Here is a 16,964-nt window from a genome sequence, read left to right as displayed (position 1 = left end):
GGTCAGACATTCCAATGCATGGCTGATTGTGAGGCTCGGCGTCTACACATCACTGACGAAGACGAGGATGAGGAGAGGAGCGTATGCTTCTGGTTGAGCTTCTATTTTAAACCATTTCAGAAAAACAAACGTTGGTATTTGGGTTACTGCGATGATTTCCGTGACCTTATTCTTTGTGACTTGGATGTTATTTGTTTCTTTAAAAAAAAAAAAAGCCCAAGCAAAGAGCAGGAAAGGCTACCGGCCGTGAAGGATGAGCGCTGATCTGTTGCCCTCTCGCATCTGATTGGACAACAACCAGATGCTCGCATGGTCAAGCTGGAGACGACCACACACACACACACTCACACACCCCTCCAGTGCCGCCACTACCGCTGGCATGAGAAGCCAAGCCACCGCCAGGCCTCGGCTGAATTAAACAGGAGTGACAAGCTGCCACTTTCCTGGTGTTTCTGGGCCTACGGGACTCCATTCCCCTTTGAGACACAGATTTGGGATAAAGTCATCCACTAAAGCAGAGGTCTTCAACAGAGGGGGGGTCCAGGGTTCAGGAAATGATTTGATCCCAAACTTTATTGTAAATATGTCCAGAAATGCACATTAACAGAACCGATAATGAAGTCTCATCATTATCCTACCTTTAAACCACAGGTAAATCTTATTATTTAGACCACTTACAGATAAAAAGAGTGTTTTTCTTTGTCTCTTTCTTATGGAAGCAGTATGACTCAATATCAACAGCATAGATGAAACAAGAAGCGCTGTACACACAGACCATCATCACATTTATTAGGAAAATCCATAATGCATGAGGTCTCTTCTTAAACAGTGATTCTAGTGCTTTTTTTCCTCCCTGTTCTCGTCATCGCTGTGGCAACCCGTCATCACTGTCCCTCTCCTGATCGGGTTATGATCTCCTACGTGTTTACTTTATCATATAAATACAGCTCATGTCTGAGACTTGACGTACACGACGCCTTAGATCGGTTTTCATTTTTTAACGTCTACATTGAGACGCATATTTGAATAAAAGTTAAATGAAATTCACTCAGAAATTGCTGCTGTCGCTTAGCGAAGCACTGAAATATCGTCTTTGTTTCAGAACAAACAGAAAAATCACGGAGGACGAGATCCGTGACATCTCTCCCCGGGAGTGCCGGCTCACCTCGTACTCTCTGACCACCCTCATGCCGCGGCCGCCGCCTCCGTAGGCGGCTTTGAAGATGATGGGGAAGCCGTACGTTTGGGCGAACACCTGCGCCTCCTGCAGGCAGCTGAGGGGAGCGTCTGTACCGGGGACCACGGGGACACCTGAGACCGGAGAAACGCAACACAAAAAAAAGCTTTATGGCAGGAAATAGGAAGAGGGGTGCTTCTTTGAGCTTGCTTGGAGAGTTAACAATTATCTGGTGCTACCAAACTATTACAGCAGGTGTTTTTCGCCCCCGATCTTTCCGTACCTGCGCTGATGGCCAGGGAACGAGCCTCCACCTTGTCCCCCATCTTGCGGACCGTTTCCGCCGTCGGCCCCACGAACATGACCCCGGCGTCCGTGCAGGCCTGGGCGAAGTCGGCGCGCTCGGAGAGGAAGCCGTAGCCCGGGTGGATGGCGTCCACGTTGTTTTCCTGAAAGCGTAGAGCACATCCATCTTTCAAACACACCTGAAGCTAGTTTAACTTTACACCATTTTTTCCCCTTTCTAATCCACATTTAATGCGTGGAAGTATTTGCCAGTGGAAAAAAGGGGGATAATGTGGTCCAGCTGAAGCGACAGGAGCTGTGTTAAATACGGGGCCCACCGCGGGGCCCTAGTTAACACTTGGCCGTCTCCCGTCACACGCACGCTAACCTGCACGCCGTCTGCCGGATGCATCGCTTACGGCCGAGGGGGACGGGAGATAATGTGCCTACTTTGTTCTCATTCTACCTGCGTCGCTATCGCCTCGATCATCATCGGCTCAACGGACACCGGGAAGGAAACCGAGCCAGCAGACAGGCGTGATCAGGGTCAGAGGGAAGTGAGACACGCAGACAGACAGGGCAGCAGACAGATACAGTAGCTTGCCTGACAGATAGAGCCATCTCGAGATCAGTGTGGGCCATCTGCTCCTGGATACGAGGCCGACTATAATTATGGGCTGTCCCGTTGTTAAGGGAGCTGTTACTGGCAGGCCAGAGGAGGCATGGAGCCACACACACACACACACACACACACACACACACACACACACACACACACACACACACACACACACACACACACACACACACACACACACACACACACACACACACACACACACACACACACACACACACAGACAGAAGGCACTGGGACCGGCGGTTACACACACACACACACACAGAAGGCACTGGGACCGGCGGTTACTTTGGTGACGCTGTAACATTTACATTTACATTTACATTTACATTTAGGTCATTTAGCAGACGCTTTTGTCCAAAGCGACTTACAATAAGTACATTTGTCAAAAGAAGGAAACAAAGAAACCACGACGTATCATTGCCGATGCAGTAAGAGCTAAAAATAGAACAAGTGCTAGGTCCTCATCTGAGTAAAGTAGTACTTCAAGAGTAACAGTGCTACGATCCGAGTTTTTTTTTTTTTTTTTTTTTTTTTTTTTTTTTGCGGGGGGGGGGGGGGGGGGGGTCGAGGGAGGGTGTTAGTGGGTCATGCTATGTAGAGTCGAGGTGAAGTCTGAACAGGTGAGTCTTGAGCCTTTTTCGGAAGATGGCAAATGACTCTGCTGTCCTGACATTGGTCGGGAGTTCGTTCCACCACTGAGGCGCCAGAACAGAGAAGAGTCTGGACTTTGCTGAGCGACATTTGTTTGATTTCAGCGATGGTGGTACCAGCCGGCCAGCTGAAGTAGAGGAGCGGAGTGCTCGCTTCGGGGCATGAGGTTTGACCAGTGTTTGAAGGTAGGCAGGTGCCGTTCCATTGATGGCCCTGAAGGCCAGTGTCATCGTCTTGAATTGGATGCGTGCTGCAACAGGGAGCCAGTGGAGGTCACGGAGGAGGGGGGTCACGTGGGAGAATTTGGGTAGATTGAAGATAAGGCGTGCTGCAGCGTTCTGGATACGCTGCAATGGTTTAATCGCATAGGCCGGGAGTCCGGCCAGGAGAGAGTTGCAGTAGTCAAGGCGGGAGATGACCAGTGCTTGGACCAAGAGCTGCGTTGCATCCTTTGTGAGGAAGGTCCGAATCCTGCGGATATTGTAGAGGGCAAATCTGCAGGATCGGGCCACAGCAGTGATGTTGGGGGTGCAGGATAGTTGGTCATCGAGGATTACACCCAGGTTCCTCGCAGTTGAGGAAGGAAATACTGTGATGCCCTCAACAGTGACCGACAGGTCCATGCGAGGGCAGTCTTTCCCTGGGATGAAGAGGAGTTCGGTTTTATTCAGGTTAAGCTTGAGGTGATGTGCAGTTGTCCAGACAGAAATGTTAGCCAGACAGTCCGAGATGCGAGTTGCAATGTGAGCGTCAGAGGACGGGGGAAAAGAGAGGAACAGCTGGGTGTCATCAGCGTAGCAATGGTAGGAGAATCCATGCGATGTGATAACAGAACCTAGTGATCTGGTGTATAGTGAGAACAGAAGCGGTCCTAATACTGAGCCTTGAGGGACACCCGTGTCCAGAGAGCAGGGTTTGGACATAGAGCCATTCCATGTGACCTGAAAGGTGCGGTTTGTCAGGTATGATGTAAACCAGGTGAGAGCAGAGTCGGTTATGCCAAGTTCAGCCAGAGTGGAGAGGAGAATTTGGTGGTTGACTGTGTCGAATGCAGCAGATAGGTCAAGGAGAATGAGAACGGAGGAGTTGGATGATATTTTGGCGTCTCGCAGGGACTCGGTCACAGTGAGGAGGGCCGTTTCAGTGGAGTGGGCAGTCCTGAATCCTGATTGGTTAGGGTCTAGGAGGTTCTTCCGCAAGAGATAGGATGACAGTTGGTTGTAGGCAGCACGTTCCAAGGTTTTAGAGAGGAATGAAAGAAGAGATACAGGTCTGTAGCTTTGGATGTCAGTAGCGTCAAGGGTGGGTTTTTTCAGGAGAGGCTTCACGATAGCGGTCTTAAAATCCGCTGGAATGACACCTGAGGTGAGGGAGGAGTTGATCAGGGTGGTGAGGAATGGCAAGATGTCGTGTGAGATGTCCTGGAGAAGAGAGGAGGGAATCGGGTCAAGGGAGCAGGTGGTGGCACGGTTAGATGTAACAAGTGCGTGAACGTCTTCAGAGGTGAGGGGGCTAAAGCTGGTAAGACCATCCGAGTTGAGAGTTGGGGGAGATGTCTTCTGGGAGGGAATAGGCGTGAATGATGAGCTGATGTCATTTACTTTCTTGGTAAAGTAAGTTGCAAAGTCATCGGCAGTAAGGAAGGAAGGGGGCGGAGGGGTAGAAGGGGTGAGGAGGGAAGAGAACATGGAGAAGAGTTTCCTGGGGTTGGAGGCAGAAGAGTTGATCTTTGCCAGGTAGAAGGCAGATTTAGCTGCCGAAACAGTTGAGGTGAAGTCAGAGAGGAGGAGGTGGTAGTGAGCAAGGTAACAGAGTGATACACTGGTTGGCATGGCGCCCAGTCAGGCAGGAGGGGTTTTGGAGAAATTAGTTGGTAGCGGGAGGCCCCGACTTGGCCAGCTGACCACATGTCCATGCAAAAATATAATAATAATAATTATAAACCGTGAGATATTGATCAGAGACAACTGGCAGCACATCCTTCAGGATGGGGGAGACGGAGGTGAGAAGGAATGGGATGATAGGAGGTTAAATGTAGAGGGAGGAAACGGTGTTCGAGGGATGGAAGTTGTGTCCTTCTCTTTACTACCGACCGAGCTAAATACACACTAATATAGAAGTTTTGCTGCATCAGTGAAAGCTCCCAACTTCAGGAAGGTGAAGGGTTTCACTTGGAGACACACATCCAGGAAACACACCCTCAAACCCCGATCACGGGTCAAAAATATTGAATTTGTCTTTAAAAATGATGTTTTTTATGGAAAAGCACTGGATTAGAAATTCCTTGAAACCATTTTTCCGTTCTAGGAGCAGAGATTCAAGGATCTTCTGTATTATGAAGCAAAAAAATACATATTTTCTTCCCTAATTTGAGTCAAAAGCCATTAAACTGCTGGATCCTACACTTACTGTAAACTAATTTAGTCTTTTTTTTATGAGATCTTCCGCGCTGGTGTCTCAAAGTCAACCAGTTTTTCTAACGCCGGCTGTCCGATAACAATATGCAATCTTCAAAGCGGAGATGAGAAAACCCTAACGACATCACTGGGGGTATGTTCTCAGACTTCAAAAGCTCCTTCAGGGCCGCGGAAGTCATCAAGCATTTAAAAAAAACTACTCTCTCAGGCCGAACGCTGTAGTATTAACCGTAATGAGGAAACTCAATTTAAAAATGGAAAGTCTGTTGTTTCCCTTTAAAATAAGGCCAACGAGGGATCATTATGTAGCGGGGGAGAAGCATCCTTAACGATCCCGTTACCTTGGCGACTTTGATGATGTCAGGAATGTCCAGGTATGCGGCCACAGGCGCCAAACCTTTTCCAACCAGGTAGGCCTCGTCCGCCTTCTGCCTGTGAGAGCAAACAAAACATTCAAAAGCTGTGCAACAGCTGTATTTATCCAAATAAAGACCGTTTTAATGGCTCTAATTCGCCCTCCAATCAGCCTTTTTGCTTATATACGGAGACGTGAAGATGGGTCGACCCAGGTGGTGCGAAGAGAAGGACATAAAGACGATTTATTAGCCGGTGAGAAGTCTGAGTGGAATAGAAAAGGGCTGATTAGGATGTTTGTGCGTGTAAACGAAGCGGCACAATTACCTGGATGTTTGGAATGTCAATACAATTACACTTACGTCCTCCATTAAAATAACGAGGGCGAACACAAAAGGACTGGCCCAGAGGTGGGGAACGCTCCCCGATGCTTCCTTTTAATCGCCGGCGGCTCTAATCAACCGGGTCGATATCCGGCAGCCGGGCGGGTTAGTGAGACATCTGTCGTGTTTGAGCTGTGTGGGTTTCCGTACCTGTGCATTTGTCCGGTGTCTTGCTCGGAGTAGATGGCGACGGTTCGAATCCCCAGCTCGGTGCAGGCTCTGAAGACGCGGATGGCGATTTCACCTGAAAGACAAGAGGAATGTCACGTATGTTCGTTCCTCTCCTTCACTTTTATTCTCTTTATTACTTAAACATGCATTTTGATCCGGCAGATTGTGTTTTAGTGGGTTTGTAGTTCTTTCATCTATTTTTCATAAGCACACATTTTTTCATTTGCGACAAATGGCTCCGCTGGGAGAATAAAATAAACTTCAGCCCCACATGAGATCTGAGAGGAAGACAGATGCATCACACTGCAAGAAGACCAGTGTTTTTCCTCTAACGTTGGAGAACACACCAGTGTAAAAACACTGCCTGCCTTTTATCTTTCTGTCACTGGAGCCAAATACTTGTTTTTCAAGCAACACACACACAGAAAAAAGAAGTTAAGTCTGAAAAGTATTAAGATGTTTGAAAAAAGGGGAGGACGGCATTCAAATATTTGAACATTTGAACGGTAGGAAGATAAAATGGATGGGAATACGAGAGACAAAGAGGATTTAAGGTGAGAAAGCGAGAGAATGGATGGAGAGGAAGTAAATAAAGTTTAGAAAAGAAACAACGCAGAAAGAGAAAAAGGATATTAGAGGTTTTAAATAATTGAGGAGGTAGTGGAGAGGGGAAAAAACAAAGTAAGAAATGTGAAAAAGGAGCTAAGGCACATGGGGGGGGGAGTAAGACAGCAAGAGGCTCAGAGGTAAATCACATCTGACAAGTGCTGAAAAAGTCAGGGAGGAGAGGAGATGAGGAGATGAGGAGGCGAGGGAGCGGAAAGGAAAGGAGAATATTAGTGAAAGGAGCAGAGAGGCAATGGCAGAGAGGAGATGTGCCTGGTGAAGTGGAATCTGGGCTGATATGATGTGATGGTCTAGTCTCTCTTTTCATCACACACACACACACACACACACACACACACACACACACACACACACACACACACACACACACACACACACACACACACACACACACACACACACACACACACACACACACACACACACACACACACACACACACACACACACACACACACACACACACACACACACACACACACACACACACACACACACACACACACACGCGTGCACACGCACACAGAGGCCGAGCACGGTCCAGTGCACTCCAGTGTGATGAATGTGATCTAATGTGCTGTTGATATCGCGTCACGCCGATGTGAAGGAGAGAGAATGACGGAAAGCCTTGCTGCGTGTGTGTGTGTGTGTGTGTGTGTGTGTGTGTGTGTGTGTGTGTGTGTGTGTGTGTGTGTGTGTCTCAGAGACCACAATCTATTTGAATCACAGTGATGGATTAAAGCAGTTAAATAGAGGCTTTATGGGAGGGTACACATGAATGTATGCATGCATATTTACAATGTGCAGCAGGAGGCCTGCGATATCCGAAAAATAATAATGAAACACACAAAACCACGTCAAACGCTTTCAATGTGTCCGCGGCAATGAACATAATGAGCCGCTCTCAAAAGAAGCAATTAGAACAAAAATGCATTTGTCAATCACACGCCACGCGTCACCTGACGGGAGTCGCTTTAATTGCCCGCCGACGGCCACTCCGGACGGCATTAGCATTAATAGGAAGGGCTGCGGTGATTACGAGTATTAGCAGAGCACGTCAGTCACGGCGTGTGTGTGTGTGTGTGTGTGTGTGTGTGTGTGTGTGTGTGTGTGTGTGTGTGTGTGTGTGTGTGTGAGAGACAGAGACGACTGCTTAGTGGTGAGATAATCTTCATTCAGACCTCACTGATGGTCATTTCTAGCAGACAAACACATATTTGCCTATAGAACCACATATAATGTGTGCTTAAATATTAGCATGTGCTAATTTAAATGTCATAGGATTAGGCTTGTAAGAAGGACAGAAGGACAGTAGACAGACTTGGGGTTGACTCTGCATCTCCAGAGGTCTCCTTACTTCCACTTATACACATTTCCATCACATTTAGCCTCGGAAAGATCAAATGTCTTTTCCCCCCAACACGTTGTAAATGAAACAGCATTAACCTCGTCCTACTCAGAGGTGAATCAGGACGCGGTCGGGGTCTCACCTCTGTTGGCCACCATGACCTTCTTGATCTGTCGAACGTCGCTCCGGGGGTGAGAGTGGGAGAAGCGGGGGGAGAGACACGCCCTCCGCACGGCCAACAGGCCGAGGCCGCCTCGGACTACGGTGTACCTCAACATCCTGGAGGAAGAGAAGAAAGGGTTCAACATACACGATGTCTCTGCACACTTAACACGCAACGGAAACAGAAAGAGGCGACGAGATAATTTTATCCTATAGATCGCTACACAAGAACAGAATAAACCATTTGGCTAGAATCCAAACTGAATAAAAACGCCTCGTCCAGACTCATTCTTACAATCACGAAACTATTTACGGGGAATAAAAGCTGCTTCAAGGAATATGATAGGAGGATAATGCTGATTAAACAAGGTGTGTGCCCCGTTTAGAGAGATTAAATCTACTAAAGCGCCAAGCTCCATTAAGTTGTTGCCGAGGGTTACGTGTGCCTTTCAACTGTATGGTGTTTCTCTCAGAATATTTTAATTGGTGTTGCTGGTATTTAGGAGGAATATTGGATCATTCCAAGGCTAAAAAATGTGTGTGAATAATGTGAGAACTGACTATGGGATGTGACAATATAAGATTTCAAAATAAAAGCTGCTACTTCCTGATAATAAACAGGAAGTATCAAGTAATTCTCTTAATTAAGTGCAATTTTTAACATTTTAAGCCTGTTTTGATGATTATCCGGATAAATATTGTGAATTATTTTGGTGAGGATAATCCGGCTTCTGTTTCTGTGAAGGTTTTGTGCTAAAGTCTGCTGAAATATCCGGTGCCATCTGTGGAGGAGCAGCTTGACACGTGTCAGAGCATTGGAGACGTTATCAAGTCGGAGAGAACGTCTTCCCATCAGGAGGCTGTTATAATGGTGTCGGATGAATACGACTCAACGCCACTCCGGAGCTGTTAGACGTTGGTCAAATATTGAAAATATTTTAATAAAAAGGTCTCAACCGCGTGCAGATTATTTGATGATAAAAGGGATAAAGTGTCCATTATTTTTATGGAGTTCACTATTAAAAGGAAAACGGCTGAGATGTGAGATTAAAACATCTTCCAAAATAAAAGGAGGAGGAAGTTAGAAAGCCAATCAGCTGCTGCTCTGCTAATCAGTTGCAGGTTTGTGCGTTTCTGTTCCTTCTCTCTCTTTTCAACCACAGGAATTTAAGATGCAAACTTACAAACTATGAACAACGCAAACAGACTGCCCCCATTAGTCCCATTCACACACTCATTTGTAGGAAAGGGAAAAAAGAAATTGCCGATATTCATCTTTCAAATGCAAAAAAAACAAAGAAAAGTAAATTGTCTTTAGAGGCAGCAACTAGGGTGATTAAGTGACTCGCAGTGCATGAATTCATGTTAAATACTGAAGAAACAACTCCTTTTTCTGTTCCCCCAGTGTCCTCATGTGATTTTACAGACCACACAAACAAATAAGCATCAACCTATCACATGATGGAGGCAATATCTCCAGTTAAATAAAAAATAAATTCAAAAGCACACAAATAAACCATTTGATGGCTGCATTTACCGTCAATAATCCTCTAAACACCAACAGAGTAGGCAAACGCACACATTAACACATGACTAAGTGCATCACTCACTTCACAGGCAGGAACAGGCAGCCTTTACTACTGTTTTAATCAGCCTGCAGAGGTAGAAGCTTCTTCTTCGTCCTCTGGCTACACCTCACCGACAGTCCTCTGCTGCCACACTGTGGTCAAACAAGAGCACTGCAGCCAATGGAGACCACATCTTATCAGACGGCCTCCTCAGAAACCCCAGAATTTGCATATAAATAAGCTAAACCAAACAAAACTGATTCGTCAAGTTAGATTATACACACAGCAAGACTTGTTGAGCATTAATCCTTAAAAAGAAAAGAAAAAAAAGGGCCTCGGATCAAAATGAGTGCTCCAAACTTTAGACCAGACGACTTCCTGTTTGTTAACCCTAGGCTGCTGGGTTTCACCTGAAAAGGTGAATTACCACATACAGTGTGTCCTGTATAGATGTGAAGATAATGACCAGCGGTGAACAAACAGGTGCTATACAATGACCTACATGCCGACGCTCCAAAGCCAACAGCAGAGCTGAAATCACCTGTGACCTTTGATTCAGATTAATACTTATGAATAGGTTCACATTTAATCTGAGTTATTAAGTGTCTGCTTCTCACAAAGAGCGTGTCTCTCATGGCCGAACACAAAGTTCTTATTGACCTAGACATAATGCAGACGGAATATACCATCTCCAGGGGTCTCCTTGCTACGACTGCCTATTGACGGGAGAATTAATTACACTAACAAATTAAATCAATCTAATGCATTATCAATGAAAACATGACAACAACGTTGCATTGCAAAACTTGAATCAGTCGACTCGGGGAAAGAATGTGGACGGACCGCTGAGAGACTAGATCCACCAGAGACCGGCTGGCTTGGAGCCAAAAGGGAGTTTGAATGTGAACTTCTGTTGTTGTTTTTTCTACAATCGGTGATGTTTTATATGATCACATGGGACATCAACACAAGAATTAAGTACGAGCCAATGAACGAACGTCTTGAGGCCGTCTGAAGACTGTAAGCGGTGGAAGCTCGGGCTGAAACGGGATCTCGTACCCACACAAAAGGGACGGCGTCACACTGAGACGGATACAGTTTCTCAAGGCCTGAAGGAGACGGAGAGACGACAGCAGACTGTCTGTGTTAAGATCCTCCTCCAGACACTGTGGCCTGCCGTGGAAACTCACCGATCTGAAAGGGATATGATCTCCAATCACATGTATAACAATATATCCTCTTCTGTTTTTCCTTAAATGTAGCTCACCCTCTTCCTTCCTTCCTTTCCTCCCTACGCTGACGGATGCAGCCGGCGGTAAAATGAGCATAGGTAGCTCGACTCGCGTTGCCAAAACCGCAATGTGGCAAACTCGGGAGGACAAACGGTGGAATGAAAGGAATGCTAACCGGTGGAGACACTCAAGCTTCCACCGCACAATTCAAGGGTTTTCTGCCTCAATGTCATTTCGCTGGTTTGCATCCCTTTGAATGCTTCGGAGATAATAATCAGGAGGGCCTACGATATAAAGAAAAGGTGTTGTTTTGAAAGAATATTACTCAACACCTTTACAAACAAAAGCATCCAATGAGCACACAAACACTGGAACTTCCTGTCTCGGCCCTCAGCCTGATGAAAACGTATTATCATATTTGACTAAACAATATCTGGTAATGAAGGAGATTAATTATCATTCACAGGGAGGTGAATGAAGCTACATCAGGAGAGGTTTAACCACAACAGCTCTGTTTAATCACATTGTCTTTTCTGAAGACAAACATTAGTGGACAAACAAGACCAAATTCCACTCACAGATCACAACTCACGCATTTTTCTACTTAACGTGATCAGTTCACGACGAAAACAACGCATTCCACGTGGATCAGAAATGTACAGTATATTAAAAAGCACAAGTTATGAGCATCAATATCCAGCTTATCGGCCGCACTAGACGGACGACAGTAGCTTTATGATGCAACCTAATCAATCGCTGTCTTTCAATCCCGATAGGCTATCTGATCGGACTGATCGGTTTGCAGCTCCACGTCAATCATTAACCGACATCTTCTCAGTCACCTCATCTGATACACACACAGCAATACTATTGGATTGCATTATTTAACTGTATAACTTACAGCATATACTAGAAGAAACAGGAGGGAGGGGATTAACTTGCATCAACAGTAAGAGGAAAATCCACATAACCAGCCTTTTCCACAACCCTAACAAAGGAAACACTTTCAGATGGATTACACCGGGATCAGTTTCCCATGCTTCACATCCAGTCACACAGGCATTATTCATGCAGGATCCCATTCAATCTGCTACAATCAGGAATGCTTAAGCCACTTTATACTGGAGGTTTTGAAAGATATCAATTCTACCGAGCAGTTTTCAGATTTCTGCTTATTGTACATTTAGAATTCCTCAGAGCAGAGAAGATAATCACAAACAATCATCCGAAGCATAAATATTGTTAAGTAACTGTTACAGCTAGAAGCACGAGGTACAAAGTTTCCTCTGGTCCTTTAACAGGCCTTTTCAAAAGGCTCCCCATTGTGTGGGACGCAGGAATGTGACCTTTGTCTTTAAATGAGTCTAAAAAACAGATACATGGGGACACTTCAATCAGCTAATCTAATTTACCTCAGTTTCACATACACTACAATATCTTTTTAGACTTTAAACTTTGAATTCAACAGAGATAAAGCAGCTAAAATGTGAAAAAATGTTGTCTTTTGGCAGTAGAGGCACATTTAATTTAATTTGCAGGGCTTGGCCGGTTCTCAACGATTTGTTATTTAAATGTTGGTGAGCAACAAACCACACTAACCGATTCCCTTCATCCAAATATACTCAGACAAAACTTTACTGAACAACCTCTGTCCCCCCGTCTGGATCCTGAACACATTTCTAAAACTGCTGCAACACGAAACAAGTGCTGGATGTCATTAAAGTTGAGAAACAGAATGTTCTCTCTGAACCGCTCGCTGTCCTCGTGTCTCTAAATCACAGGGACACCAGAATAACCACGTGTCCTCAGTGCAAACTCTAAAACTCTTCCCGTTCCTCTGCACGGCTAAATGCTGACTCACATGCACGACGGCATGCATGAACCACACAATCCTCTATATAAAAAAATAAAAAAGGTAATGGGCCGCCGACCAACAACCTGTTAGGGAACGTCAGAGATCAAAGTTCCCTTCTGTTTTGACGGACGCCGCCCCAGACATTGTGACACACAAACACACATTACCAGGATTCATGGCAATACAACGGCTGTCTGCATGCATTTTGCACAATAACTGAGGATCTACCTTTTCATCCTTTGAGGAGCTCTCTTAAAGCCTATTACTAAGAGTGAGCTTTAGTTCCCGCAGCACCCACTCCCATAAAAACAAGAACTGAATTATATCAATATTATGTATGACAAGAATAGGAAGCACGCTGGTTTTCCAGAGCTATTCTGTCACTTTAAAAGGTAATTTGTAGGATGCAGGCATTCCTTGCCTCAAGTCCACCATTAAATTAGGACTGGGAGAGCAAATACATCACGGTTTTTAGGTCTGAATACGACGGGCTGTCTTCGATTTCTCTGGAGATTTAGCGACTTTTGGAGCTAAAGCTGCCGGCTACTTTCATCGGGGAATGATTTGGCAACACTGAGCTGGGTTTTCAGCTGCTGATGAGCTGAATTCATGGCTTACTAATGTAGGGAGAGAGTTATCGTTATCTGTAGTTATAATCAGGCAATACATGATGAGGTAAGACACTCAGGAATCAGAATACAGACAAATCCAATGCAGATTGCTGTGAAAACGACACCTGAAAGCAGAGACAGCTACAGCAGGCCACAAAGCTGTAATTATACTGTTTTTTGTGTGTTTTTTTTAAATCAAACACACGGTCATTAACTTCCATCCCTGTCAGCCAAACAGCATCATTCCTTCTCTGCTGCTCGCAATATTTTGTAATGTTTCAATCCAAGGTTCGCTCCTTAAAAAAAGGTCCATAATAGCACAGTGGGAGCGTTTTGACGGCTCCCAACATGGCAGGGCATGTGATGTAATGTTACTCCAAGACCGTGCAATGATGGAGTAGTAAAACATAAAACAGTACATGCAAGAGTGTCAGTGACTAGAGCACCGATGTCGTTCCTTGCACAAGGGGAGTGCAGGAGTAAGGTTTTAGGTTGCCATATAATAAAGTGTAGGTTGTCTGTGTCAGAGCAGTAAGGATGCGTAGAGGATGAAGTTTTAAAAAAGAGCAGGAACGCGGCTACCGAGGTGTTTGTGTGGGCAGATCGAACGCTTGTGACTGGACTGAAAAGTAGGGAGCGGTGGGAGAAAGGTTAGAATGTTGAGCTTGTGGAAAGGTAGATGTCGGGCTTCGAATTCACAAGTAGTCTGAGAAACTCTTCCAGAACGATGGATGGAATGGACCTGGAAAATATATCCACTTTCTCTCTATATATATATATATACAGTGACGGGGTTAGTTGAGCCAAATGAAACTGCTGCATTTTGCTCTTGACCTTAACTGCCCCTTTTTCCAGCTGTGTCAACAAGATGCCCCAGTCTCCTGCTGCTGCTCCTTTAGGATAACGTGTTAGAAAAAAAACACGATTTCTCACATACATCCTTTATGAGAAGCCAGGACATCATTTAACCCTGTGACGTGTATAAAAGATTCTCTGCTCCAGCAAAGTCTTGAAATTTTTAAGAAACTGTAGAGGAAAATGGGTCAGAGGTCAATGTCCCATAGAAAACCCAGAAACTGACCTACAGGCTACATTTTGCCGGAGCTTACTTTCTCCGGGAAAAGGAAAACTTTCTCTCCCTTGGAAACTTTTGTTGTAGTTCTTGTGTGACAAACTACAAGATCCTATTTGACCTCTTAAAAAGGTATAAGACGCAGTCAGATTGTCGGTTGCCGTTTCTAAGGCAACCTGCTGTTGATGTTTGCCGATGCGCTTAGAAATTGTTGCATATCGTAACCTTAAACATGCTTTACCTTTTGATGGTTTTGCGATTGTTGGATGAATCCAATATGAACCATTATAACCATATCAGATGTCGGCGCTTCGAGGCCCTATGAAATGGCACTTCCTCCATCGGAGGCATTTCCTGTTATGTAGCCGGAAATAACAGTAAAATCCGATCCGAATCCCGTCAGGGTTGAAAGGAAAGTAATGGAATGGTGGAGCCACATTTCTTATGTGAACGTTTAATGGGTTGTTTAACTGGTCGGGAGTATTTATTGATGCCAGAAAGCGGAGCGAGACGCACGACTGGCTGTGCTTCACCGAAACGCGACCTTCACTCACGACCCCGACACTTCGACAAAGTAAACAAATAATAATCTTTATATTTATTCTCGCCACTGCTTCTTTGTTTACTACCTGCCTCCCTGTCTGACAGTTTCCCAACTCCCTTACATCACTCATCAGATATTTGCTGAAAAGTCCGACGGTATATAAAGAATCAGTCACCCAGGAGGTATAAATATTTGTTTTTACTCCTCATTTCATGGTAACCCTAACAACAGGTCACAAATATCAACTCAAAAAGGGGGTAATTAAATTTACAGCATGCATACTTGAGTGTAAGTGTCCTCTCCTGAACTCAGAGAACTCAAGGCCTGTTAACGAGTGACATCACGATGACTGCGTCCACTTCCAACGTGTGTATTAACGAGCATATTTCTGATCACATCCCTCCTGTAGGATTAACTGCGATACTGTAAATAACCGTTATTTGCTCTTTTTGAAAAAGCAGGGTAAAGGTTGAACAAACTGTACAGTCAAATGACGCAACAGACACACATGAACGGGGTCAAAGGTGAGAGAGCAGAGACCACAGTGGGGGAAAAAATCAGGTAATCACACACACACAGTTACAGCCTCCTCAGTATGCAGAAAGAAAACAAACATGTTGTGCAATATACAAGTTTAAACAAGTTTCAGTTCAGAAAACTAGCCTCTGTGCTAACGCTAGCGTATTTACATTGTGTATTTATAATTCCTGAATAAACAAACGTGTTTAAATACCAGCATTTCAATGTTTACAACTACATCATGGAGGCCCGCACATTTTTAATGTACCTCCCAATCCATTCTGTGGGTGTGTACGTCATAGAGGCATGTTACAGCGTGCATGCAATGTAATGTAATACTAGTACAGCAACCTTACTGGAGAACAACCTTTGACCCCCAACACTTTGTTAACTTCTACTAAGAGAAGTTAAACTGTTGCAGCTAGCCAGCAAGGTCAATAAAGCACTTTCAATGCACACACACACACACACACACACACACACACACTGTAGTTCAGGTGGACACACGGAGGCGTAAATGTGCAGCTATGACAACAGTTAGCATCATTTACCACGTATGCACACACACACACACACACACACACACACCCGAGGCTACTCGTGTAGCCGTGCAGACACTCCGGAAGGAAAAGGAGTCTTTTAAGTCAAATGCAATGACAGCCAGTCACACACACATCATGCGGGATTCATTCACACACACACACACACACACACACACACACACACACACACACACACACACACACACGCGTTACCCATCAGTAGTACTCACATGCTGGTGTAGCGAGTCCGCAGGTAAGTAACCGGACACCGAATGTAAACAGTCGTCTATCAAGTGTTTATACGTGGCTTTGCTAACCTAACACACACACACACACACACACACACTGCTAGAGGGAGATAGGGGAGTTTATATATATACACACACAAGGACTAGCGCGCGCACACAGTTACACGCGGAGAGACTTCGGGACACGCGCGCTGCCACACACACACACACACGCGGACACACACAGACTCAGTCCCTCATCAAAGCGCTAGGACTCTGAAGCTAGTTGCTAACTGTTCTCTATTGAAGCTAACTTAGCTAGCAGCTGGCACCGACCGTCCCCGTCTGGCGGATATAGGAGTCTGCTACTGCGCCTGCCTCTCCCTAATAATCTCTCTCTCTCTCTCGCTCTCTATCTCTCTCTCTCTCCACGTTAAGCTCTCATCCCTCTCTCGTTGGCGTGACGCAACCGGTCACGCCCCCCTCCTTTCCTCTCAACCAATCAGAGAAGAGGGCATGACGCCACGCAGAACAAGCGGCACCATTTAAAGAGCTCGCCTTGAAGCCACCCCCAAT

At 45.4% G+C, this 16,964-nt stretch overlaps 1 protein-coding gene across 1 annotated transcript in view; it reads right to left on the bottom strand.

Moving 5' to 3' along the window:
- The window catches only part of pcxb (pyruvate carboxylase b), a 206,361-nt gene extending 189,604 nt beyond the window's left edge, over nucleotides 1-16,757 (bottom strand). The window contains exons 1-6 of the mRNA XM_084002593.1: nucleotides 16,392-16,757; nucleotides 8,199-8,335; nucleotides 6,061-6,154; nucleotides 5,515-5,605; nucleotides 1,461-1,626; nucleotides 1,166-1,311 (exon numbers count right to left, since the gene is read on the bottom strand). Coding sequence (XP_083858719.1) covers nucleotides 1,166-1,311; nucleotides 1,461-1,626; nucleotides 5,515-5,605; nucleotides 6,061-6,154; nucleotides 8,199-8,335; nucleotides 16,392-16,393 — 636 coding nt within the window. The 5' untranslated portion in view covers nucleotides 16,394-16,757. The remainder of the gene's footprint in view (nucleotides 1-1,165; nucleotides 1,312-1,460; nucleotides 1,627-5,514; nucleotides 5,606-6,060; nucleotides 6,155-8,198; nucleotides 8,336-16,391) is intronic.
- Between the last annotated feature and the right edge of the window lie 207 nt (nucleotides 16,758-16,964).

This window comes from Eutrigla gurnardus (assembly GCF_963514095.1).
Source record: "Eutrigla gurnardus genome assembly, chromosome: 23".
In the NCBI taxonomy this organism is placed as follows: domain Eukaryota; kingdom Metazoa; phylum Chordata; class Actinopteri; order Perciformes; family Triglidae; genus Eutrigla; species Eutrigla gurnardus.
The sequence above is the reverse complement of the archived record's forward strand: the minus strand, read 5'-3'. Positions and strand labels throughout refer to the sequence as shown.